At 30.0% G+C, this 26,594-nt stretch overlaps 1 protein-coding gene across 1 annotated transcript; it reads left to right on the top strand.

Annotated features, from left to right (window-relative positions):
* The first annotated feature begins 68 nt into the window (after positions 1-68).
* Positions 69-26,306, top strand: Rack1 (Receptor of activated protein kinase C 1). Its single transcript, XM_075382324.1, has 7 exons — positions 69-278; positions 11,904-12,112; positions 12,706-12,816; positions 15,795-15,890; positions 21,182-21,292; positions 24,055-24,195; positions 26,069-26,306. The coding sequence occupies exons 1-7, from the start codon at positions 170-172 to the stop codon at positions 26,243-26,245; spliced, it is 954 nt and encodes a 317-aa protein (XP_075238439.1). The 5' UTR covers positions 69-169; the 3' UTR covers positions 26,246-26,306.
* Positions 26,307-26,594: the final 288 nt, after the last annotated feature.

The following is a 26,594-nucleotide window of genomic DNA, read 5'->3' as shown; positions in this document are numbered from 1 at the left end:
AATAATTTATGTCTACGAAACAGAACGACAATATCAAGCAAGTTTTGATCGTCCATTTCATTCGCGTTTCCGTTTTCGATCTTTATCCGAGCGGTAGTAACGTGGCTGTGAGACTGGTTTTGGAGGTGTGTAATATTAATCGTGTTACATCGAAAAGTTGGTTTAAAAAATGACGGAAGCTTTTGATTTAAAGGGTACCTTAAGAGGCCATAATGATTGGGTCACTCAAATTGCTACTAATCCTAAAGATCCAGATATGATTCTTTCTTGTTCTCGAGGTATGTATCTTAAGTTACTGGCCTGTTAAGATTCTGAATTTAGGAACTAAAGCTGTGTATTAATTCTTATAACAAAAGTATTTTCCCATTTATCTTAATATTTAATTTCTCTGATTACCGTATCTGGTGCGTTTTAATTTTTATGCAGATTGTTATAAAAATCCCGGTGTACCTGCTTAACCATTGCAGGTTACACACACGTTCCTCGCAATGGATGTGAAAATAGTAGCTGAACTGACCTTGTTAAATCTCACAATTATTATATATCTGTATATTGTCAAAGTTTCGATAGCCTGTATTATATCTGTTAGATTTAGTAAGGTTAAGTGGATTCCTTGTTAGCTTAATAATGTACAATTATAATGTTTGTTACTTTATTCTACCTGATAGTGGTTTAGAAATTTGGAAGCATATGACAAGAGTTTGTACATATTAAATCCCTGCTTATTGGAAAATTCCTTATCTTACTACGATCTTTTCTTATGATTGATATTATAATGACTTTGCTTAATATTCCTACAGTTTTGTTGATATTTAGAATGAATTTGTCAGATTTAGGAAAAATTATTTGTGTCACTGAAGCATAATTATTTCCAATATGAGAAAAGTTGTTTTGTTACATTTAATGAAATAAGTTAATAACTAAATGTATACATTATAGTTGACAGACTGGATGCTGTTTTTTTTTCTAATTTTCAATTGAAATACTGCATTCTAAACTACAATCCTAATATCAAAATTATATTAAGATTTTTTTAAATCTTAATATCTTGTGGTTTTATACAAATTACAAATCATCCCATATACATTTTCAAGATTCTTTTGCAGTTTTTTGTTCAATGTATTTTGAAATCCGTTTATTTCAGTACTAAAATTATTTCATTTTTTTGTTATTTTGGATTCTGTTTTCTTAATTAAATAATACTGTTGTAATTCTATTTCCATTATAATTAAAGTTTGTGTTCTGTCTGCTCAAAGATATCATTAATTTACTGATATAAATGCATATTCTATCATGCCTTATTCATTTATACAACTCAATATTGTAAAATTGTTTGTTGGTGTTTTACATTTTAAGGCCTAAAAATTTAAATGTTGTAACACTTTCAATATTTTTCCCAGATAAAAATATATACATTATTATACATTATTCCGATAAAATGTATCTCAGCATTTTATGACCACATCTGAAAGACAGTTAGATTAGATTAATTGAACAAATCTTTTCTGTCTCATTCATTTATTTTTAACATTTACATTAATTAATGGATTGAAATCAATAATGGAGCAATTTTTAAGCGTATGAAGGCTATTAAATATCTTTCAACCCATAAAACCATTACTTGATTATTCATGATAATAAAATCCAGAAAAGCTATGAATTACTAACCTGAAAAATTTTGAGTATAAAAATTAGCGATTGAGGAAAGTATGCTAAGTATTTTGTTGTGGAAATTTCTCTTGATGGACTTCAAATTTTTTCTCAGCCAGTTTCTATTAATTGCTTATATACAAGTTGAATCTTGAGTGTGTACATTTAGTAATATTAAATGTTTTGTAATTGTTAACAGTGAAAATATAATTTATAATCAACATTACTGTATAGTACAAATATGTGTAACCTAAAAGTGCTCATAAAACCCATATGGTTGTGATTTTGTTAAAACATAGTTTACAATTCTTTTGTATATACCTAGCATAAGAGAATAAGACAAATTAATTGGCCAACTGTTATATTTATTTACATGTTGTTAGGAACAGTGTTTAATAAATGTAGCATGAACAGCCGAAATCTTTGTTTAATTAATTTTTAAGAAGTTACTCTTAAAGAGTTATAGTAACAAAGAAAAAATCTGCCTTTTTCTTTGTATTTTCATCTAATCAATTTGAAATAAATGCAGTTTTTGATCAAAGAAATGTGACCTCGGAACAAATTTTTTTATAAGGCAAAAGAGTAGATTGCTTTAAGGTTTATATTTATTAATTAGCAAGTAAAGAAAACCTGGTTAAGAAGTTATTGAATTTTGAGATATTTATCTAAATAAGCGTAGAATTTTGAGAATAGTGTCAAATTCAAATTTTTAAGGCAGACAATTTCCAGATCACATTTAACCCTTTACTGGACTGGTTGGACAGAATATTTTTACATAGTCGATGTACACGATTAGGGCCTTTGTTGGAATATTCAGACATCAACTTTTGTGTGATTTAATTCATTCTGTCATAATATTCCGTCGTTTTACATATTTTTTTGTACTATGATAGATAATGCTAGCTGTTAGTTTAAATAGTGTAACACGAGGAATTTTCTTGTATATTTGATTGTAATCAGTTGACCTGCTGTAATAATGAGTTCTTTATTTATGATATTCTGTGTAGTGTTACTGTGAGCACTATATTTCTTATATCGCAAAATTCTATAAATATATCTATGTATAAATTTGTTGTATGCAAGTAAAATAATGAAGCTAATTGCATAAATATTTTATGTATATGTGTGTGTGTGTGTGACTGAAATCCTGCAAACAGTACATATGTTTGTATGTGTGTGTAATAAAATACATTTTGCATGAAAAAATATTGTTTTTAAATTACATATTCGATCATTATTAGTCAAAATACATAACATTAAACAAAAAAAGACCGACAACGATTGTTAACGTCTATATGCCTACAAGCGCCCATGATGATGATGATGATGAGGTAGAGTGTGTATACGAAGAGATTGATGAAGCAATTAAACACGTAAAAGGAGATGAAAATTTAATAATAGTTGGAGATTGGAATGCAAGCATTGGAAAAGGCAAGGAAAGAAAATACAGTGGGTGAATACGGGCTGGGCAAAAGGAATGAAAGAGTGGACCGACTTATAGAGTTTTGCACTAAGTATAATTTAGTAATTGCCAACACCCAATTTAAAAATCATAATAGAAGAATATAATTAGAATATAATAATCAGATGGGTGGATAAAGTGACAAATGAAGAGGTATTGCGGCAAATAGATGAAGAAAGAAGCATTTGGAAAAATATAGTTAAAAGAAGAGGCAGACTTATAGGCCACATACTAAGGCATCCTGGAATAGTCGCTTTAATATTGGAAGGACAGGTAGAAGGGAAAAATTGTGTAGGCAGGCCACGTTTGGAATATGTAAAACAAATTGTTAGGGATGTAGGATGTAGAGGGTATACTGAATTGAAACGACTAGCACTAGATAGGGAATCTTGGAGAGCTGCATCAAACCAGTCAAATGACTGAAGACAAAAAAAAACTGGTAAGGGGTTAAGGTACTAACTGTTACAATTGTACTTTTTATTCTATTGTCGTACATTTTGGGTCAAAATAATTATAATTGTCTTTGTTAATATATTAAGATATTGGAAAATGTAGTGTAATCAAAAAATTAATTTTCAGTATTTAACGTATAGATTATATAAAATAGTAATTATGCACCACTAAGTCACATAAACTATTTATTTGAAAATCTTTTATCAACACAGAATTAGCTTGTTGTAATGGATTTATGAACGTATGTAAATGTTATTTTTCAGTAATTTTTATTACAATTTCATTTTTTATATAAAGAAATTGTTTGGTTCTGGTTTCTGTTAAGCATCTATTGATGTATTACCACAGCTTGGATCACATAACACAAAGAATAAATTCAAAACATGCTATAGCTATGTGCAGTGGGTTGTAAATATAATATAGTGTATGAACTGGCTTGAATTGTAATTAGTGGTACTAACTGGTTATACAGGACCCCTACTGAAATCCAATTGTTTTTTTGCGATTGACTTCTAGTAAAATTGCATCAATTATCTATTAGTTTATTACTTATAATATGAATTTAAAAATATTAGATAATTATACATAATTAGACAAGGTTATCAAATTCACTGGATACTTTAAGCAGTACAAACCTAAATATAAAGGTTGCATTTCTAACACTAAATAAACCAACTGCAAAAGAAGAAAATTTCTTGCATTCGCTGATAAAGAACCTAGTTCAAACTTAAAATTCAAGTAGCATCATTTAAAATGAAGAAAGAAGATAAAATAATTGAAAAAATAGGCTCTATGTTTATTTATTTATTATTGGAATAAAACATGCCCCTATGCTGCTACTAAACTCTTTATTTGTAGGTTATGAATTATTTACTTAAATAGATTGTTTTCTTAAGTTAATTATCATGTATAAATTTCATACATTCAACTGTATTTTCATTTTTGTTATATTTTATTAAGTGTGAAGGATTTAAATTAATTTTGCTATTGAGTTTTAATATTGGTGTGTTTTCTGTATTTAAAAACGTATGTTCATTTTTCCTACTCTGATCATTGTAATATGATTTCTGTTCGTTATGTAGTATATTATGAGGGTAAATTAGATATGAACAGGATTTTTGTTCCTGAGCATCTACGGTTTATAGGACTGAACTCTAGTATGCTTGGGTAGGGTCATTAGGAGTGAGGAGAGCTAGCCATTCCACACTCTCAACCAATTCATCAGAAATGCTCACAATGTCTGAGCAATAGGTGCACCCGTCTACTCCGCAATGCATAATTATAAAATTCCTTGCTCGTGAAGGAGTTAAAGTAACGGAAATTTTCTGGAAATTAACTACACAGTTCTGGGACCAAACATTGTCATAGTGTGTTTGCCTGGCATAAAGAGTCAAAGGAAGGACAAGACAGAGTAAAAAATCAGGAACACTATCGCTCTCCTCGGACCACCATTACAGACAAAAACATTCACGCGATTCGAGACATTCTTGAAGATGATTGATGGTTAAGTTCATCATTTTTGAGTCAGATCGTCACCTGCTACAAAACTTGGGTCCACCACTACACTCCCCAATCAAAACAAATCAGTATAGAATGGCAGAGGAAAGGGGAGGCAGCCCCAGTGAAAACAAAGACTCAACTGTCAGCGGTAAGGTTCTTTCAACAGTTTTTTTTTTCGGTCAGCAACGCATTTTACGCATTGAATTTTTGCATGAGTGATGCAAAATCAATGCTGCGAACTGTTGAACGAGGTGAGGGTTACATATCACCGCAAAAGAAGAGGCCATCCTCTACAACAACGCCAGGTCCCATACTGCAGCTCTAATGGTCTCAAAACTAGAAGAATGCACTGGATTTTCAAATTGATCATCCTCCCTATAGCCTGGACCTATCACCCTGTGATTTTCATTTGTTTGGGCCACTTAAAGAAGCTCTAGGAGGGCAATGATTTGTAGATGACTGAGGCATGTAGGGATTCGTGCGCAATTGGCTCCTGACACAACCAGATTCTTTCTATGAATCCTTCCTTCTCCCTGGGAAAAATTTATTTCCAAAGCAGGAAATTATGTAGAAAATTAAATTATATTTGCCTTTTACTTTTCAATAAATAAATTATTTTTTTAGAAATAAAATCCCATTTATGTTTGATATACCCTCATATAAAATTTATTATAAGTAGACCCAAAGGAGCCTCTACTATTAGAGCTAGTTGCTTGCCAAACACATTTAAGTAATTTCACATTAAATATGGTTATTAACAAATTATTCCTCTAATAATAAATAATACATTAAAATTATTTCAGCTATATATGTAACAGACAGTAAAAGTGTTATGTTAATGAATTGTTGTATAAAAAATGCTGCAGTTTGTAGTGGATCCCTTTCTATTTACCTTGATTATGAATGACTTCCTATTTAGTTACTATATGCAGAAGTCTACTCTTTTGTTCTCTTGATTTAAGCTTTGTAGTGCTGAAGAAATTTCAGGTATTTGTATTTACTAATACATAAATAGTAGGTTAAGAGAGAAAACCCAAGTTATGAATTTGATTTGAGGGAATTAGAACAATTTTAGTAAAGTCGTAGTAGTTTTTTATCTTCATACATCTTTTTTTTTTCCTCTCAGCTCCCCTGGGCCGGACCGACTTGTTGGTATTACGCCGCCCAGGGGAGTGTCTTTAAACTCAAACAGGCCTCCCCACCTGCCGGCATGGCAGGTCGGCCTACCGGTTAGCTCTTTTTGAGAGTTCATTATTGATATTGCCCTTTTGGACACCACGCCAGATCCAGTTCGCCGCGATGCGGCGCTGGGTCCCTTCAGTATTCAGTGTGCTGTTACCTGTGGAGTCCTTGGTGGCTCATCAGTGCCAACACACCGCAGCATGCTGGACCTCACCAGCAAGGCTGTCCACCCAGTCCTATGCTAGCCAACACCTTGTCTTCTCTCATCGGAGTATTTCTGTACAACAACTTGTCTTACAAAACTAGCAAAATTATTCCAGTTTGACTCGCTTCTTAACATGTAGTCTATTGTTGTCTCTGGAGTTATACCTGTGAGTGCCTTACTATGTCTAAGTGTGTCCCACCTATTGCACTCAAAAAAGGTGTGCTCAGCATCATCTATCTTGTTGCAGTAGTTGCAAATTGGCTCTTCTCTCTTGCCTGTTTTGTGCAGGTACACATTGAAGGAACCATGTCCTGTAAAAAACTGCGATAGGTGATGATCAACCTCACCAAATCTTCTCGACAACCGTGGCTTGATGTTGGGGATGAGGGTTCTCGTCCATCGACCCACAGCTTCCTGCCAGATATTATAAACGGCATCCCTGACCTCTTGTTCTGGCTTGCCTTGTGCCCTCTCCACCCTCTTGTTTGCGATTAGGTCAATAGGAGGTGTACCCGATAACACGCACAGGGCGGCATAGGACACTGTCCTGTATGCAGACACAACACCTAGGAGCACACACCTGTGTGTCCTCGCCAGTCTCTCTTTGTTGCGCCTGATGGCGATAGAGCGCCACCAGGCCGGAACGGCATACATAAGCGAAGACATGACGGTGGTCGCCAGTAAACGGCGCTTTGAGGCCCGAGGGGCATTCTGCGATGACATAATGATGTTTAGACTTTTTATCATCTTTTCTGCCTTGTTGCATACATTGACTATGTGGTCGGTGTATCTACCGTTTTTATGGAGGATAACTCATTGATGTTATTCACTTCTTCTATAGCATGACTGTTGATGGAAATATTGAACGGTTCTAGCACTCTTCTACCCATAAAGGCAATACACCGGCATTTTTCCGTAGACAGTTGCAGACCCCTGGACCTCAACCACTCCTGTATAGTGTCGATGACCGCATACACCCTCTCCCGCACCTCCAAGACCGTCCTTCCCTCTACGAGGACTGCAAGGTCATCTGCATAAGCCAGGACCTGGACGCAGACAGGAAACTCCTTCAGGAGTTCATCTATAATCACCAGCCACAACAACATCTTCATATAATCACCAGCCACATCTTCATACATCTGCTTCTTGGAAAGCTCACGTAAGATGTTTGTGTAATAAATTATCAAGATTGACTTGTATTTTCATAAGCTGAGTATTCTTACTACACACATTTGCACATAGTCTGCTTTTTGTCGCCTAGTGTGTGCAAGATAGATGCTTGGGGACAGCCATTGTGCTATTAGGAAATACTTGTTAAAAAAAAAATGATGTTAAGTTGATACTAGATGAAATACATATGCATTGTTAAATACAATTTGTTAAAATTTCAATGCAAACATGTATTCATATATTAATTAAAAGTTATAAATTAATTTTTTTATATAAATATGATTTAGACTACGGTCAGTCAACAGAAAGCCCATACTAGATGAAATACATATGCATTGTTAAATACAATTTGTTAAAATTTCAATGCAAACATGTATTCATATATTAATTAAAAGTGATAAATTAATTTTTTTATATAAATATGATTTAGACTACGGTCAGTCAACAGAAAGCCCATAAATTATAATATGATCTATTTATTGATTGTGTAAGTTAATATTAAAAATAGTGTGCATGCCTATAGTCAAAGATATACAATACACAACAAATAGGTTTTGCATTGCTATTTAGGTTGTAGGTGAAGGAACACATCTAACTTATCAAAAAACCATAAGGTTCAGTAAACTTCCTCGACGTGCAAGATTTATCTTTGTTTTGTTATTAGAAGATTGCATGGCTTAAAATAAATCACTCCATGTTATTCCATTATCAAACTCCTGGATTGTAATATTGAATTAACTTTTAATTACATTATATAGTTTTTACTTGTGTATATTTTTTTTTATGATGTATTCAAAATATACTTATTTCAGAGACAAAAATAGTAATAAATGTTCCACTTTTCAGTTATAAGCTTAAATAATAGCAAAACAAAATAAATTAACATGATATTTTTATCTTTAATATATTCCAATAACGATTAATAATAGCATTGCGCCCACACCAGCAAAAAATAGTAACTTGTAATATGATTACAAGTATATGAGGCTTAAGCAAAATAAATAAAAAATTTAATAGACTGCAACCAAAAATTATTATTAATGTTATAATAGTAGAATTATTAATAAATGTAAAAATAAAAACTATACTCTGTAACATCAACAGATTGTAAAAATTGTTATATTACTTTAAATTATAATATCAAATTGTTAAGTTTTATTTTATTTGTACTAAAATTGTTACTTTGGGTTTTCTTTTGACTGGTTATAGTCTAAATCATGTTTATATATAAAAAATTAATTTTCATCCTTCAAAATTAATATCTTTCTGGCCTAATTTACTTTGTATATTTCAAAAAATTCATCCGTTTTAATTCTTTACTAATTCTTAGTAATTCTGGAAGAGGTTTAATGATTATTATGCAATCCTTCATATAAACAAATTACTGAGATAATCAAGATTTTTCAGCATAACCAACAAAGTTAGCCAAATGTTCTTTACACCAAATTTGTGATTTTTTTATGTGCCTTTATTTTTATCACATGTTATCTGTTGCTGTTAGAGGTAAATAGGGATTGAGGGAAGTGAATCCTTTTCAAAATGATAAAAAATAATTCTCACTGAGAACATAAAGTAATGTACACCTTTTTATAACAGTAAAATTACGAAAATTTATTTAAGCAACTATAAACTTGAAAGATGCTTTCAATAACATCAACAAGCATATAAATGCAACTCAAAAATTAGTACTAATTCAAATCTCCTTCACTTTGAAAAGTACATATAATTAAAAAAATTTGTAATTAATAAGCACTTAAGGTTTAACACTTTGATTGGCTTAGGAAATAGTAGATTAATAAAATTTAGTTTTTAAAAGTATGGGCAAATTTGGTACTAAAACATAATTTCATTATGAACTACCAAAACATAAAGTAAATATGTATTTAAAACTACAGTTAAAGGGGATTATTTCTGTTGTGGTAAGGTATCAATATAAACTACCACAGATGAAATATTCAAAGAGGCTGAATGATTTCTTTGCAGAAAATGGACTGGGCTGGATATAATACGATGTCTTCTGTTAATGATAGTGCTTAAGCTATGACAGGAAAACATGGAGGTGTTGCCACCAAAATAAAATCATTTGTAGAAAATTGGTAACATTTGTTCATTGCAGCATCCACAGAGAAGGTTTAGCAGTAAAACAGTTGTTTGAACAATTTAAACAAGTTCTCCAGGAGGCTGTTAAGGTAGTCAGTTTTATTAAATCTCTGGCTTTAAATTCTCATTTAATTTCAAAACTGTCCTGAAATGGCCATTGACCACATTCACTTAACTTGTACACAGAGAGGTGAGATGGCATTCTTAAGGAAATGCTAAACGGGGGTTATTTGAGCTACTTTCAGAGTGCAGGTGTTTCAGTGCAACTGTGCGATTGATTGACAAGCTGAGAATAATACTCTAGCCCACATAGGTTTTTTTAAATGTCAGTGACTGAAATTTAACTTTGCAAGGTGAAACTTAAATTGATTTTCAGCAGTCAAAATTAAAACATCAATTGATGACTAATATTGTTTTAAATGAAAACCAGCTATCTTGTAATTGAAATGAAAGATAATCTTAACAATAATTAAAAAATGCTATTATCTCATTTTTTGGAAACTTTTGAAGAATATTTTAAGACTGTTGTGAATTTCTATGGATAAAAACCATTTTGTACTGTGTATTCCTGGAACCCTAGCTAACTTCAAAACAGAATCTTTGATAAAACTATCTTGTGATGGAGGTTGGAAAACAGGGTTTACCAAGAGTTATGTGAATTTTGTCTAAAGATTAAAAATTAATATCTATCACTGTTCAGAAAAGTATTGTTATTTTTAAGTCTATTTTCTACTGTATATCTTTATGTGAAAACCCAGATTTTCTCCTATAGTGACAAAAAATAAACTGAACCTTCGCCCAAATTTGTGCCAAAATTAAGTTCAACAACTGAAACCCTATCTTGTATCTTGTTTTAAGCATGCAGCAGTACAATCCTTGTAACTGAATTTTTAAATCTTTAAGAATATTGTAATTAGTAATGTAAGTGGATCTTTTCCATTAAGTTTTAGCATTTGCATTTTGCTTGGTAATAGTGTAAATGCACCTCTGTATGGGATGGAATTGCATCATTAATGCTGCCACCAAGGCATAATTAATATACAAAATTCCATTCTTCAGAAATCATTGATGCAAGATGAAACCTTCATTCATTATTTTAATAAAAGCTTAATTTTTATTTGCTAAAATGAATTTAGTGCAATTGAACAGTCACATTCACAATAACAAACGAATCACCTATTCAATTCTTGCAAAACAAAGGTGTTCTAATGCTTATGTGCTATTGGAAATGAAATTAAATTAAATTATACATTCAAGTAAAGAGCATTGATTTGTTCCAGAAAAACTGTTGTGAGTCAACAATTGAGACAGAATATGGCTCATCAAATCAGTTAGATTTTTGTACTGTCATGTTTAATTTACTGCTGGAGTAAAAGAGTACACTACAATCAAATTCTGTTGAGAAGAATGGGAATCGACTGCAACATATATATATATATATAGTATATGTATAACTTAACATTAATTTCTTTGTAAAGTAAATAAGTGGATTTTTTATGATTTAAAAATTTTGTAATATGTGATTTTTTTACTGCTTTACCAATCTGAGTTATAACTCCATTGCTATATTTAATAGTTCAGTACGCTTCTGATCTGTATAATTCACATGAGTGGTACATTAAAAGAATGTTTGAGAACCACTGTTCTAAATAATAAATTATAATGGTTTTTGTTGTGCTGGTAGAATGCAAGTTGCTTAGCTTTTTGTTAAAAAATGAAGTATATTTAATTTATTGATCATTATATTCACTTGAGTTGAGACAATGTGTAGAGAGGTGTAATGAAAATAAAAATATATCATTTAGTTAATGAAAATGTATAATTTTTGAAGAATATTTTTAATAATTTATTTAAAAGCAGTAAACTGTATGTAAGGCATGCCACTTAATAACATTAGTGGTTTATTTTTTCTGTGTTTCTTTTTTGTTATATTGTCACTTTGGATTGTAATTTATCATTTTAATTTTTAGTAATATTTAGAGAATAAAGTGTGAAATTTTTGTGTGCATCAATAATTTGTGTTATTCTTAAATTATAAAGTGATTCTTTCAGTTGTGACATGTGAAATTCTCGCCAGGTAGGTGCTGAATGTTTCTAAAATTGAGATAGATCATATTAATATTAATCAATATCAATAATATTAATTATTCACTATTCTGAATTGGTCTTTTTTTTTTATAGATAAAACTTTAATTGTATGGAAACTGGTGCGAGATGATGCTGCATATGGTGTACCAAAGAAAAGATTGTATGGTCACTCCCATTTTGTAAGTGATGTTGTACTTTCATCTGATGGAAATTATGCATTGTCCGGCTCATGGGATAAGACTCTAAGACTCTGGGATCTTGCTGTTGGGCGTACAACACGGAGGTTTGAAGATCATACCAAGGTGTGAATTGCATTCCTGGAGTTTTACTTCTCCTTTTTTTTTTTACATATGGAAGCTTTTTTTTATTTAGCTTTTTGTTTGTAAGTAGAAGAGGGATTCATTATTAATCCATTACAGGTGAGTATATTTCTTTTTAAAGTTACATAGTATAAACTATATATGGAAAAGTGTTGTAGAAGATGTGCCCTCCCTTTATAATAGAAAAAACATGACTAACAATGAACTTGACAATATTGTTGTGAGAAATATATTTTATGATTAGGACTTTTTTTTTTATTTATCACATATGCTGTTAGAATTATTTCAACTTGTAATTCATAATTTATTTACAGTCTACACTTACTTTATAAATTTACTTGGATTGTATTTTGTCTGTAGTTATGCATGTTGTGTTTCTTAATAAAATTTTATTGCAATTAAAATCTTAATTGAAGGATAAAGCACTGTTATTTAATTTTACATGATGTATAAATATATCAAAATGATTACGATCAGTGATTGTATTGCGGATATGGGACTGATATCTTATTTACTTTTTATTTAATTTAAATTTTATATGCAAAATTTACTAATGTCTTTTTATTTATTTCAAGGATGTCTTGAGTGTGGCATTTTCTGTCGACAATAGGCAAATTGTGTCAGGAAGTCGAGATAAGACTATTAAACTATGGAACACCTTAGCAGAATGCAAGTATACAATACAGGTATTTTATTCATTTATTGTGGTTGTTTTTCTCTAGAAATCAAAAATCATAGAAATGTGTTATAAATAGAAATATACTTCAAATATGACTGTAACTAATATTTTTGTACTAAATTTGTACAAATTTTTTTAAAATATTTTTTTATACTAATGTTTATTTCAATCAATAAACAAATTCACATAATTTTTTTTTAGTTTTATATTAATATAAAAAAATAAATAAATTCATTACTGAATAAAACGATACACAAATATTTAGCCAATTTATTTTTAAATACTTAAAAAAAATTAAATATAACTTTTACCTTGACATGTAGGTATTTCTGTTTTGTTTTTTTGTATGATTTTATAATTGTTTTTACTTGCTCGGCAAATCATATTTTCAGTAAAACCTTTACACTTTACTTGATAATGTACGAATTCTTTAACTAGCACTAGCATAATACAAATAACTAAAAGAAAATATTACATGTTGCCAAATATATAGCATTTCACTCACTACATGTTCTTTTCTCTTCTTTTGACGATTCTGATAAATCTTGCTTTCCAAATTGATAACTCGTTCAATTTTTTGTTCTAGAGGTCCTTGCAGCTTGTGATACTCATCTTCATTTTTTTTTTTAACATGTTTGCAACATTTTATCCAGTCCTCAACTGAGAGTTCTGTGAACTTTTTATGACAAATTTCCATTGTTGCAGCTATCGTAAATTATACATTTGGTAAATTATACATGGCTGCGACCCAGTTCTTCACCTGTGACCATATCATCTCGATGGGATTCAAATCTGAATGGTGTGGAGTAGGTGTAAAGCAGGATCATTTCGCCTTCTTCCAATATCTTATCTATATTATATGTTTTCAGATCTTTATTTTTTTAACTCTCTTACAACTTTCATCAGATTTTCATGGAATGTTAGTCTGTAGCCAGTCCATTATTTATTGATGCTGAATTCGGTGCTCAGCTTTCTTCAGCATTGTGATAAGAAGCATTATCTAAAATAACACTGTTATTTTAGATGAATTTGAATGTCTTTTATGTTTCAACATAAACTATTGATCTTCCTTCAACTCTACATCTTCTTCAACAATACACAAACTGTTTGTATGGAATATGTTTATCAATAAGAATTGTCCTGTTATTTCTGATTCTTTGCCTCAAAACTTTCTAGTTTTGAGGTGAGTGTTTCCTTAGAGAAGGCAAGCAGCCTTCGTAAGTAACATTTTAACACTTCACGTTGTATGGTATTCTGATCAAAACTGTCCGGGTTTGTCACTTTTTGCATTTTATTCCTTTGTGAGAACAGAATTTTTTCCAAAGCTATTTCACCAGTAATTCATTGAACTATTCTTTCTGAGTCTCCTATAACACACCCAACACATTCTACAACTTTTTTGGGGTCACTAACAAACCTTCAACTGCAGCTTCTCCTGCCATGTAATTAAAATGTTGTGTATTATGTTTTTCCCTTGATGGTGAATATGTTTTCCACATAAATTAAATATAATATGCAAAATAATATAATCAATTCACTACCATAAGAGTAGAGTCGACAAAAATTGACTCATAAAACCTGAATAAATTAGTTACAAAATTTCATTTTAGATTTCATTTACTTTCAAGGCTTGAAACTCAAAGAACGCTATAGTCTGACAATAACCTTACTCTTTGGATACACACAATTAACTGGACAAGTTTTAACTGTAAATAGAGTATAAATTAGAATGGAATCATTTATAAAAACAAATAATTAGTCTCTGAATGAATCTGGAACGGTTTGTATAAATAGAGATTTAATGTTTCATTTGAACGTTAAGAATGACACATCGTTTAGTTATTTACACAAATCTGAATAAAGAAATTTTTTTTATGTTTGATATAGTTACGGTAATAAGACATGTAGACATAAATTGATAAATTGGCTTTAATCAGCCATTTGCATTCCTTTTACAATTTTCCATTTGCAATCCCTTTTTTTTAGAGTTCAGATATAATGGAATAGTAAAGTTGTAAAGAGATTACACTCTTGTTCTATACACATGTTAAAGAAAATAATAAAACAGTACTACATGTTACCTGGTTGTTTTTTATTATTTGTAATTCTTTGTAAAATTAGGGGATAAAAAAGGTTGAGGAAGGGAAGTAGTTTACTGATGGGGCATTAGGCTATAGTTACCAGAATTAATAATAAACATTGTACTTAGTCCTTTATGTTATATTTTTTATAACTTTAGTATAAAAAATGATAATTTACTTCTTGTAACGCAAGTTACTAATTTATTTTCTTCTTTAATCTGTGAATGATAAAATGAAGAAAGAAAAATGAGATTAAATTTTCTTCTTAATTAAAACATTTTCTTTTGTAAGTTTGAGTAGATTAATTTCAATATGTAGATGATTTAATAAGCTAAAACATAATCTTTACTTAAGCCGTAGTTAACTAATTTAGTTAGGCCTTAACTAATTTAAGATTTCTTAATATTATTCACCTTTATAAATTTAATAGTATACATAATTTTTTTATGATTAATTCAGCAAATATGCTGAGGGAGCTTGTGCATGGGAAAATGAAATGGAATTTTTGTAGAGTATGAAGAATGCCATGCCTGATCAGGATTCAAACCTGGGACCTCCAGATGAAGAGCTAGATGTCAAAGATCAGCATCTTTTTAATTTAACTCAATTTAATTTCATTAAATTGTGAATTATTTAACTATTTACATTAAAATAACTGATGTAAGTTATTTTTAACTAAATTTGTAATATTTTCTTGTATAGTACTATAATTCATGTTTTGAACAGATTACAAAGAAATACAGTATAAGTGCATAACATAAATTGTGTGATTTTGTTCTATGAGCTATTTTCTGATATTCGACATATATTGTATTCTTTTTGTTATTAATTTAAGTTACTTTTGTCTGTTCATTAATGGATTTTAATTAAATTATTGAATCATTAATCATTTGTTTTATTTTAGGATGATGGCCATAGTGATTGGGTATCCTGTGTTCGTTTTTCACCCAACCATCAAAATCCTATTATTGTATCTGCCGGTTGGGATAAAATGGTAAAAGTAAGTATCAGTGGGGAAAACATTTTTTACTTAAAAATATTTTTTTAGCTGTCTTCTGGAAGAAAGTAGGAGATTTACCTAAGCAAATTGGGCAAACCGCTTATGAGAAAAACATAAGTTGTTACTGAACTTTTCTTTGACAATGTATGATGGTTTCAGTTTTGTTTAAATTTATATATTAAAAATATTTTGCCACATTTTACAGAAGATAATGTAAGATTCCACTTATTAATGATGATATGACTTGTTAGTTTTAAGATCCATAAAGTACATTGAGACAAATTGGATAAATTGCAAAAAAAGTCAATGCTTAATATATATATATACATACATATATAAAAAATTATATTTATTTGATCAACCTAAGTACAGAACTATAAAGTAGGATGACACTTATCTTCCATTATACATACAAAAATGTTTTCGTGAATTTCTCACATCATCAGTTGCATTATATTTTTTCCTTTAAATTGTTCTTATCAAATTACTTATTATACATAAATATTACAAAATAATTTTTAAAAAATTTACTAAAATTAAATTAATTTTTTTTTACTTTTGATTTCAATTAATGAAAATAAACTAAAAAATAAATCGTATTTAAATAAATGCACATGTGGTCCAACTAGTCAATGGTGCATTACTGAACAGAGTTGAAATAAATTGAATTATCACTGATGTCTATGTAACTGAATAGGGGATCATTACAGCATAAAATGCGATTAAGTGTCCAATATTGAAGCATACTCCAGCGCCATAGAATGAGCAGTTGGGAACTAAATAAAACCATTGTATGTTTGCATGACGATAATCGTGATTGTAGGGATGTTTATTTTACCAAAATCAGAAAACCAAAAGAACAGTCATTTTCGCAATACAAGCAGAAATCTACAGACAGTTGTAGAAAATTTATATACAAATCAGATATCGCTTTTATAAAAGAGAATGTCCTGACTGATTCACTGACTCATAATCAACGTACAACCAAAACTACTATAGTTAGAGACTTGAAATTTTCCGAGTACCTTCATATCATTAAATAAGCTAGGCGGGTGCACTAAAAAAGGATTTTGCAAAATTTTTATTTTAAGGGGTTCAAATCAATAAAAAAAATTTTTAATAACAACACTATCTGTTGGACATAAAATTAACTTATGCTATACTAAATATTTTACTATTCCATTGCAGTGTTTTCAATGTGTGTCCACTATAGATTAAAAAATTACAGGACCGAATTACGCATGGGGAATAAGGGAAATAGGGGAAAATGGAATAGAGAAAAGGAGAAATTGAGGAGGGAAAGGGAAGTAAGAGAAGACTGGAAGGGAGAGCGAAGCAAGGCATGACCCTCTGATTGTGACGGGAAGTGCAAGTAACCATAGATCCAGGCGAAGCCGCAATGGGGATGCTAGATTTGGGATTGTAATAAAATTTTTGTTTATCTTTATTGGACTTTTATATTGAACTATTCTAATTCATTCATAAATTGGATTGGTCTAACAAATATGTTCAATTTTCTTATCTTCCTTTTTTTGTTTTCCTTTAAGTTTTGGGCAACAATTCATTGTTTATCGTATATTCCTTCAGTATGTTCCATAAAAAATTTTATTTACTGTTTTATCAGGATTTAATGAAAATCTAAATATAATATTATTGATTAAATATTTGTTATTTATAAAAAAATTAAGTTTGCTATTAAAAAACTTGAGTGAAGCTAGATCTATATTGTGGGCGAAGTCGCGACAGGGTACACTAATATAGATATATAGAGAGAGATAAGTGTTAAAAATACAAAATCAGAACACTTCTACTGCATTGGTTTAAAACATGGTTTTATCCCTACTCTTACACTTTTGCGCAGGCGCCATTTCATTTTATTTAGTGCTACCGCTCGTGTATGCTTCAAATTTTACAAATTACAGTACATGGGGTCCTGTATTTAGTTATATAGAGATCAGTGTGAATTATTAACAATGTCTGAAGAAGTGCTGCCATCTGTTGCAGCTTTTATAATCATGTCATCCTCATACTCTGTTTGAAGGTTGATCAAATTAATTCTACTTTTATACGTATATGTATAGAATCTTTGTAAAATCTCTATTTTTTTGTATTCTGTTATATTTTTTAATTTCCAGTATTTTCATATTTGTTTGAATATCAGATATTGAATGTATATTAATAAGATTGTCAGAAACATTTAGAGAAACCCAGTTTTCCATTTTTATAATTCTAAAATATTCAGAAATCTAGTTGAAAGATCTAGTGGTTTTTCCTATATAAATATGGTCGTAATCATTACATTTTATTATAAATTCCATTCAAATTGTATAAACCATGTGAATTAGTATGTTAATTGTTTTTTTAATTTTTTATTATATTGTTATTTATCTGGTGCGCAGGCTTAAATATATTTTTATCATAAACAATATATTATATATATATATATATATATAGTCAATTTTTGTGTTATTTATTGGTATTAATATGTGTTATTGTTAATTTTTGTATTTTACAATACATATTAATACCAATAAATAAAAAAAATTGACAGTGTATATTTAAAATATGTATATATTGATTGATAACATTGTTAAAAATATAACAAAGGTTTATAATAAAAATAAATTTGAACCTGTATACGAGACAAATAAAAATATAATAAAACATTTAAAAAAATCCTGATTCAAATGGTTTATACAATTTGAATGGAATTTATAAAATAGGATGTAATGATTGTGGCCATATTTAGATCTTTCAAAACTAGATTTCTGAACATTTTTGATATTATAAAAATGGAAAACTGGGTTTCTCTTATGTTGCTGACCGTCTTAATAATAATACACATTCAGTATGTGATATTCAAACAAATTTGAAAATAGTGGAAATTAAAAAAATATAAATATAAGTAATAATAGGGGTTTAGACATTTTAGAAAATTCTATATATATAAATATTAAAGTAGATTTAATTTGATCAACCTACAAACAGAGTTTGAGGATGAAATGATTATAAAAGCTGCAATAGATGGCAGCAATTTAGTCATTGTTAATGCATAGTTTTATAGAGTGAGCAACATAAAACCAAACCCATGCAGAATCTGTAGATTATGTTGGATTGACATTTTATGAATGATATGGATAAATTGAACAATAAAAACATTAATTGTAATTTAAATTTGCATTTATTTACCTTGTTTATGAAAGATGTTGAAAATGACCACCCTGGGCTTGTTGTATGCACTTTTGTGTTCCGACTGATCATATTGAGAGTCACTAATGCAAAAGGTTGTCAATTGCGTTGATTTCTCGTCGAATGTTCACCTTCAGTTCAATATTGTGGGGATTAGATTCATAAACTCCGTCCTTTAAGTAGCCCCAAAGGAAAAAATCGCATGTAGACAACTGGGGAATGTGGAGGTCACCCACCGTCCTCTGCTGGTAGCTCGTTATCATCTCAAGTTGTTGCAAACCATACTGCGTTACAGTTTCAATTTTAATTCATGAAGAATTTTACAAGATGTGTATTTAACACGAGTTTGTTGGGATAACTTGCATAGTGATTTTTTTGGACTGGTAGTAATTCTTTCAATATCAGCAATGGCCTGTGGAGTCCTAACAGAAGGTGTTGTGTATTTTGTTTTGCATTTGAAACCATATCTGTTGTACACCATTTTTTAACTAAATCATGTATGCTAATCTTCGTTGGGATGTAGACATTTGGAAATTTTTCTATGGATACTAGATGGATTCTTAATACTAAATGATACTAAATGATCTGTAATGAATATAGGCCTCACTATTATCCTCTCCTGGATTGTACACTTTTACACAAACACAACTGCAGTGCAATAAAATGTATACTGCACTGACACATAACCACCTGACAAATTGCAGCAACAATCTGTACTAACATATGTATATCCACTAGTAGTGTAAGTGTCTTTCATAAATGCTGTTTGGTAGCCACCAGTATGGGTTTGGTTTTATGTTGATCACCCTGTAGTAAATCTCCCAAGTCTGTAAAGTAGTGTAACATTGGTTAGGTAGACCATATGTATATTTATTTTGTTTAAACTGTTTATATTTTTTTTTTACTTTATTTTTATTTTTCAATTGACGTCATATTTCTATATATATCATTTTTAACTTCTAATGTTTAATTTTAATTCTGAACTTTAAATCACTGATTTTTATAATTCATATTTAAAGAATCTAATAATGAAATTTTAACGAAGTTAAAATTTATTCTTTTATAAAAAAAAATGTTTTTTTTAATATTATTTTGTAATTATATATAATATGTAATTTGATGTGAACAATTAAAATAAAATTAATGCAACTGATGATGCGAGAAATTCACGAAATTGGTTTTGCTTGTATAATGGAATAAGGTAAGTGATTATTAGTTTTACCAAAATAGATGTTATTTCATTCGTTGCATTTCATTTTGTATATCCCACTATATTTTTATTTAAATATTTTATAGTAAAGGTACTTTTATTAATTCATTCAACATCAAAACCATAAATATTGGTATATTTTATTTCATATATTTTTTTTGAGATTATTTTTATTGGGTTTTATTTTATATAATTACTCTTAATATCATGTGATAATGGGCAGTTAGAATTTAAATGTATTGTAATATTATTTGTTGTGTTTTCTATAAACTGATGTTTCTGTTTAGATTTATTTCAATTTCAGTATCTAAAAAAATGTATTTTTCTATTATTTTCCATTTCATATGTAAATTTAATGTTTTTATTGTAATTAAGTTTATTTAAAATGATCAAATGCTGGTTTTTCTAGTGGGATTATATATGACTAAAATGTCATTTACATTTATCTTAATAATAATATTTGTTGTGCATTTAATATGCCATGAACTATTTTATTTTCATTGGTAAGCCTTCTGTTTGTGAAGGCTTTCAAAAGTAATTTTGAAGAAGAATATTATTTCTTATTTAGTGATTAATGCATTGGTGTATTCTGGGGTTTCATTTTATCAATTTTTTTAATTTTTATTGGTTTGTTGAGTATATATAGGGTGTATATTAGTGATAAATTTGTGATTTTTCTTTATATTAACTTAAATAGAATTTAATAACCATTTTTTACAATAATGTTTTTTATTTAATACTGAAAGCTCGGATTCAGTTGCTTACACGACTTTTCTTTTTTTATTAATAATGCTTTCTAGGATTTTTTTGCAGTTTTGTGACTGAAAAATTATACTTTAAAGTTTTGTTTCAATTTATAAGATAATTTATCATTGATCTTTTTAAATTTAAGGTATGGAATTTATCTAATTGCCGACTGAAGATTAATCACAGTGGACACACTGGTTACTTGAACACGGTCACTGTGTCACCTGATGGTTCACTTTGTGCTTCTGGTGGAAAGGTAATATTTAAATTATAAAATTTTTCATTAGTAATTGATTTTTCTTACAGTTTTTTGTTACTGTTGAAATTAATATTAGCTCTGTTCTCTCTTGCACAACAACAAAAGAGAAAGATGCCTGATTTTGAACTTAAAAGACTCTTAGTTTTACATCACCTATCTATATACAGGGTCATTCACGGGAACCGGATGTTTTTAAAATAATTTAAAAAAGTTGAATATTTACTTTAAAAAGTTTTATTGGTACTGAAACACTTGTTAAATCAAAGCATTTGTTACTTACTCATGAACGAAAAATTATGTCCGGCAAGTGATGTCCATTTTGGGCAATACATTGTTGTAGCCTTTCATGGTAAATGGCCTCAATTCTTTGCAGCATGTCTACATCAATCTGGGTGACGTGATGACGAATTGCGATCTTTAGGTCCTCCAATGTACGCGGTTTATTGCCGCACACATGCGATTTCAGAAACCCTCACAAAAAAATCACAACTACTCAAGTCGGGGGACCGAGGGGGCCAAGGAATGTCGCCGAATCTGGAACCGATCCGTCCCGAAAACAAGTTACGGAGAACAGCCATCGTTGCCCTTGCTGTGTGAGCTGTAGCTTCATCTTGCTGGAATTATACATTTTGAAAATCGATTCCCTGGTTTCGTAACTCAGGGATGAAAAACGTATTCAATATCGCAATGTAACCATCAGCTGTTAGAGTTACGGCAGCGTCATTTTCTTAAAAAAAAATATGGTCCAATAACACCGACCTTTCCTATTGCACACCAGACAGCGGTTACCTTTGGGCTATGAAGTGGTCTTTCGTGAAGCTGATGTGGGTTTCTTTCTGCCCAATACCGGCAATTGTTTGTTGATGAAGCCATTCAGATGAAAATGGGTTTCGTCACTCCTTAACAATAACAAATTTTCATTTTCTTCAAAAATGGTAAGCATTTGTCGACAAAATTGTAATCGCTGCGTGAAATCTTGCTCGTTTAACTGCTGCATGACGGCTATCTTGTAAGGGTGGAAATGCAGGTCTGTATGCAGAATTCGTTTTACTGTACTTGTACTCATTTAAAGCGCTGTTGAATGCCTCTAAATACAGCAGTGTAGGCTTCTGACAATGGCTTCCCTTACTCGTTCCGATGTTCTCCGGAGTGCTAGCAGTTCCTCGGGGACCCGGTGGTTTTTTCTTCAATATTGAACCACTTGTTCGAAGGTTGTTTACCCATCGCAATATTGTGTTACGAAAAGGGACACTTGCATTACGATGGATATTAAACTGACGGCGGAAATCTCGCTGAACAGCAGTTACGGATTCGTCATTTCGCACAAAACTGTCATACGTGTACAGGCGTTGGTCTAGCGTCCACGGCTCCATCTCAACGACTAAAATGTAAATGCTATGAACAAAGGAAACGTCAAGACACCAGCTACATGCCCCTCCCACCACGAACGCCTGAGTACAACCCACTTCAAAAACACCCAGTTATCATGAATGACTCTGTATATAAAAATATTAAGTTCATTTGTGTACGGCTTCAAAAACTCAAAATGTTCTGCACCGATTGAGCTCAAATTTTAGCACGATATATAACCTGCATCAAAGATTGTTTTCATCTATTTTTAATTTGGAAATGTAAACAAAGGAAAACCAATCAGATCAATGCAAGATGGCCGCTGTCAAACACAACGACCAAATTTCTTTGAATTATATTTAACAGCTAAAACATCTGTATTTTATTTTTAAAAAAAAAACACCAAAACAAAAAGAAAAGCCACCAAAAGAAGGATGACTTACAGTAAATAAATTAAAACACCCAACTTTCTTATAGCCCAGATAGACTTAAGACTATGCTAACAAAAAAAGTCGAAATAACCAAATACACAGAAAATAATATCCCTACATAATGACCAAAAAATCCTTTGCTAGGTTAGTTTTTTTACATATATATGACCAAACAATCGTTTTATGGTCATTTAGCGTTAGTTGCTATATAAAAGCAAAGAACAAAATTCACAAATAGTAACACTGAAACCACACAACTAAGTATTCGTTTTTTTTGGTTTTTTTTCTAACCTCCGAAACCACCGTTATGCATTGCTTCAGATGATGATATGAATGATCATCATAAGTGGTTAATGGAGCTTGCATATAACACACGAGAATGGAAATGCAATCATCATATTGTTGTACCATGCATAGGGAATAAGAGAGAAAGACAAAGTGATAAAAAGCCTTGATTACACGTTTTGTTATAATCTTGTTGAGTGAGTTTTTTAGTAAGAACTTTTCTGTTATGAAACTATTGCACTTTCTTGACCATTTTACCAGAAATAATTTCTTTTTTATACTTTATATACAAATAAAATGTACAAAAATCAATAAGCATTTTTATGGAGCAAAATATATTTATTGAGCTGTTTTTAAGGAATATAAAATTGTTAATATCATCCTTATATCCTATATGTATTTATTTAAATTTATTTTGCATAAAAAGATGTAGGGCTTAAGAAGATTTATGAAAAGCTCTATTTACTGTACAATAAACTTGAATGATCCATCCAACAGACATGATACCTATTTTATGTTTGGAATTATATATTAGCCAATTTTTATTTCACTTTTATATTAATAGCAAATCATAATTGTTGAAAATTATATAAGTGCATTAGCTAATGCAATTCCATGTGAAATATTGTTTGTTGTTACTTTAGCGATTATGAATTTGTTAAAAATTATTATGAATTGAATGTTGTATTTCAGGATTGTAAAGCAATGTTGTGGGATCTTAATGACGGAAAACATCTTCATACCTTGGATCACAATGACATAATCACAGCACTCTGCTTTAGCCCTAACAGATACTGGCTGTGTGCTGCATTTGGACCATCAATTAAAATTTGGGTAATAATTTTTTTTGTGAAATTACCTGTAACACTGAATACAGATATTTTCTGGTAATTAATTCCAAGTTTACCCACTTTTCTGTGATTTCATTGTAGTATGAAAATCACTTAATCTTATTTGCCAAATTAAATGGAAAAATAATTTTTTATTTTCCATAATTACAGTAATAGCACGTAGCCCTTTTACTGCTAAAAAGTTGATCACACTGGTCTGATTTGGTGACTGTACTCTGTTGCAGTCAAACAGATCTCAGTAGATGTGGGTTTTTTTTTACAAAAGTTAGTGCATTTAACTTAGAAACAGAGATTTATATTATTTTTACTGTTAAAAAAATTATGACATTTGACTGAGTTAGTTACATAACAACATATTGTCATCCTGTATTATTTATTTAGATGAAACAACTTTGTGTAAAGAAAAAATTATAAAGAATATATCTCCTATGTTCTCTTTCAGACTATTCTGTTGCACTCTGAACTATCTTATCATCTTTTGAAACAAAAAGAAATATTAATATATTACTCTTATAATTTTTTCCCCTGATAGATTCGAAAAATTATATTTAATTTATTTGCATCAATGCAAATTGTAGACTTTCTGGATTAAAATCCCACAGAAAGTATAAAAATAAAAATTAAGCTTGTGAACCCTTCCTTCAATACAATAAATGATTATAAAAAGGTAAAGTAAAGCAATCCCTAAGACTTATCAGTTTTCTTCTCTACATTTTCATTTAAGAGTGTCTTAAAAAAGTATTGGTTTTTGAAGTTATCAGTAAAAGTACTACTTGAAATTTTGTATTAAAATGCCGTTCTTATTAGTGCTACTGAAATTATACCAAATTTAGTATTAACACAAATTTCAGTAGTTATAAACTTGTATAATATTTTATTATTTACAGTTGAGACTATAAAGAGGTTTGTAGCTCTGATAAGTATCATTATGAGTTGCTTATAAATTATTTCAATGTTAATGTCATGTTGGAACTTCAAATTTCTAAATACATTTCACTCAGAAGTAAGTCTAGACATTGCTTTTTTTTGAAGAGGCAGTACAATACCAAAATATTTTTAGGGTAAGTCTTTGATTCCAAATACCATACTGGAAAACACTGATAATAAATCTGGCCAGTTTTTATTAAATACTTCAACTCTGTATGGTTAAGTGATTGATTCTTACTCCCTTCATTGTGGTTGATTTAATCAAGTATTCTGTCAAAAATTGTATGTATCCAGTTTAGCAAATAAATACATTGGTAATGTTCCAAAATAAATGTAAAGTTGAGGAAATATTCTATTGTAAATGTGAGATACATATAAAAATTCTTAAAGACAACACATGCTATTTTATTGTGATCCTGTAATTTGTTTTTAAGCCTTGCTTTGAATGGCTGTAGGTAATATTTTTACAAAGCTATCTTGTAAAACCATGTAGCAAATTTGTACATTATAGGTAAGAGATTTATAATTTCTGGTCATTTCAATTAAAATAAACTCCTTTCTATTACCTTCTAATTATTTAACTAATGTACCATATAAGAGCTTACTGTTAGTATTTTATTGGTTAATTTTACAGACATCATGAATTATGATCAAAGTTTTGTTAATTAGCTGACATAAATTTTTTTTATATGTAAAACACAGTGAGCGCTATTTGATATTAAATTAACTATTGTACAGTGATTTTTCAAATTTCGGAAGAGGGCCAGATAGGACCTATGTCATAATGAATTTGAAGATCACTCATTACAGTAGTAATTTTTACCAGGAAGTAAACCCATAACAGTTGTATGTAAAATCACAGTGTAGATGTGATGTAAAAAAAGGTTTTATAGCTATGTAATAAATCTTGTTTTCTGGGTTTTTTATAGGACTTGGAAAGCAAAGAAATGGTAGAAGACTTAAAACCAGAAGTTGTGTCTCAACCTTCGAAGGCAGAACCTCCGCAGTGCCAATCATTAGCCTGGTCAACTGATGGACAAACACTCTTTGCTGGTTACTCAGACAACACAATAAGAGTTTGGCAGGTTTCTGTTTCTGCGCGATAACCACTCGATGCTGTTTATAAAATAATGAAATTTGTTTAAAAATACACAGTACTTTTTAATATGTTATGTATTTATTTTAATGTTATATTTTCCTTTTTTAAAAAAAATAAAAATCCCTTTAACAAGAGTTTAATTTAAAAACTTATTTTTTTATGACTGATTCACTACATGAAATTATACGCTTGTGTATAGAGATTTGTAATATGTTATAAACACAAAATATTCCAGGTTCTTACTTAAAATGAATATTTGTTTAAAAAAAAAATCATCTTGCTTGTAGGGAATGTAAAATTAATTTATATTTATGGTAATCGTTTATTCTAAAGAAATCATTTATATTGAATCCACT

Source organism: Lycorma delicatula, chromosome 1 (genome assembly GCF_047948215.1).
Source record: "Lycorma delicatula isolate Av1 chromosome 1, ASM4794821v1, whole genome shotgun sequence".
In the NCBI taxonomy this organism is placed as follows: domain Eukaryota; kingdom Metazoa; phylum Arthropoda; class Insecta; order Hemiptera; family Fulgoridae; genus Lycorma; species Lycorma delicatula.
The sequence above is the reverse complement of the archived record's forward strand: the minus strand, read 5'-3'. Positions and strand labels throughout refer to the sequence as shown.

Excerpts from the sequence above, each read along its gene's own strand:
- Rack1 (XM_075382324.1), top strand. The coding sequence starts at position 170 with ATGACGGAAGCTTTTGATTTAAAGGGTACCTTAAGAGGCCATAATGAT. Across the intron at positions 279-11,903 it reads GATTCTTTCTTGTTCTCGAG|ATAAAACTTTAATTGTATGG; the intron begins GTATGTATCTTA and ends TTTTTTTTATAG. Across the intron at positions 12,817-15,794 it reads AATGCAAGTATACAATACAG|GATGATGGCCATAGTGATTG; the intron begins GTATTTTATTCA and ends GTTTTATTTTAG.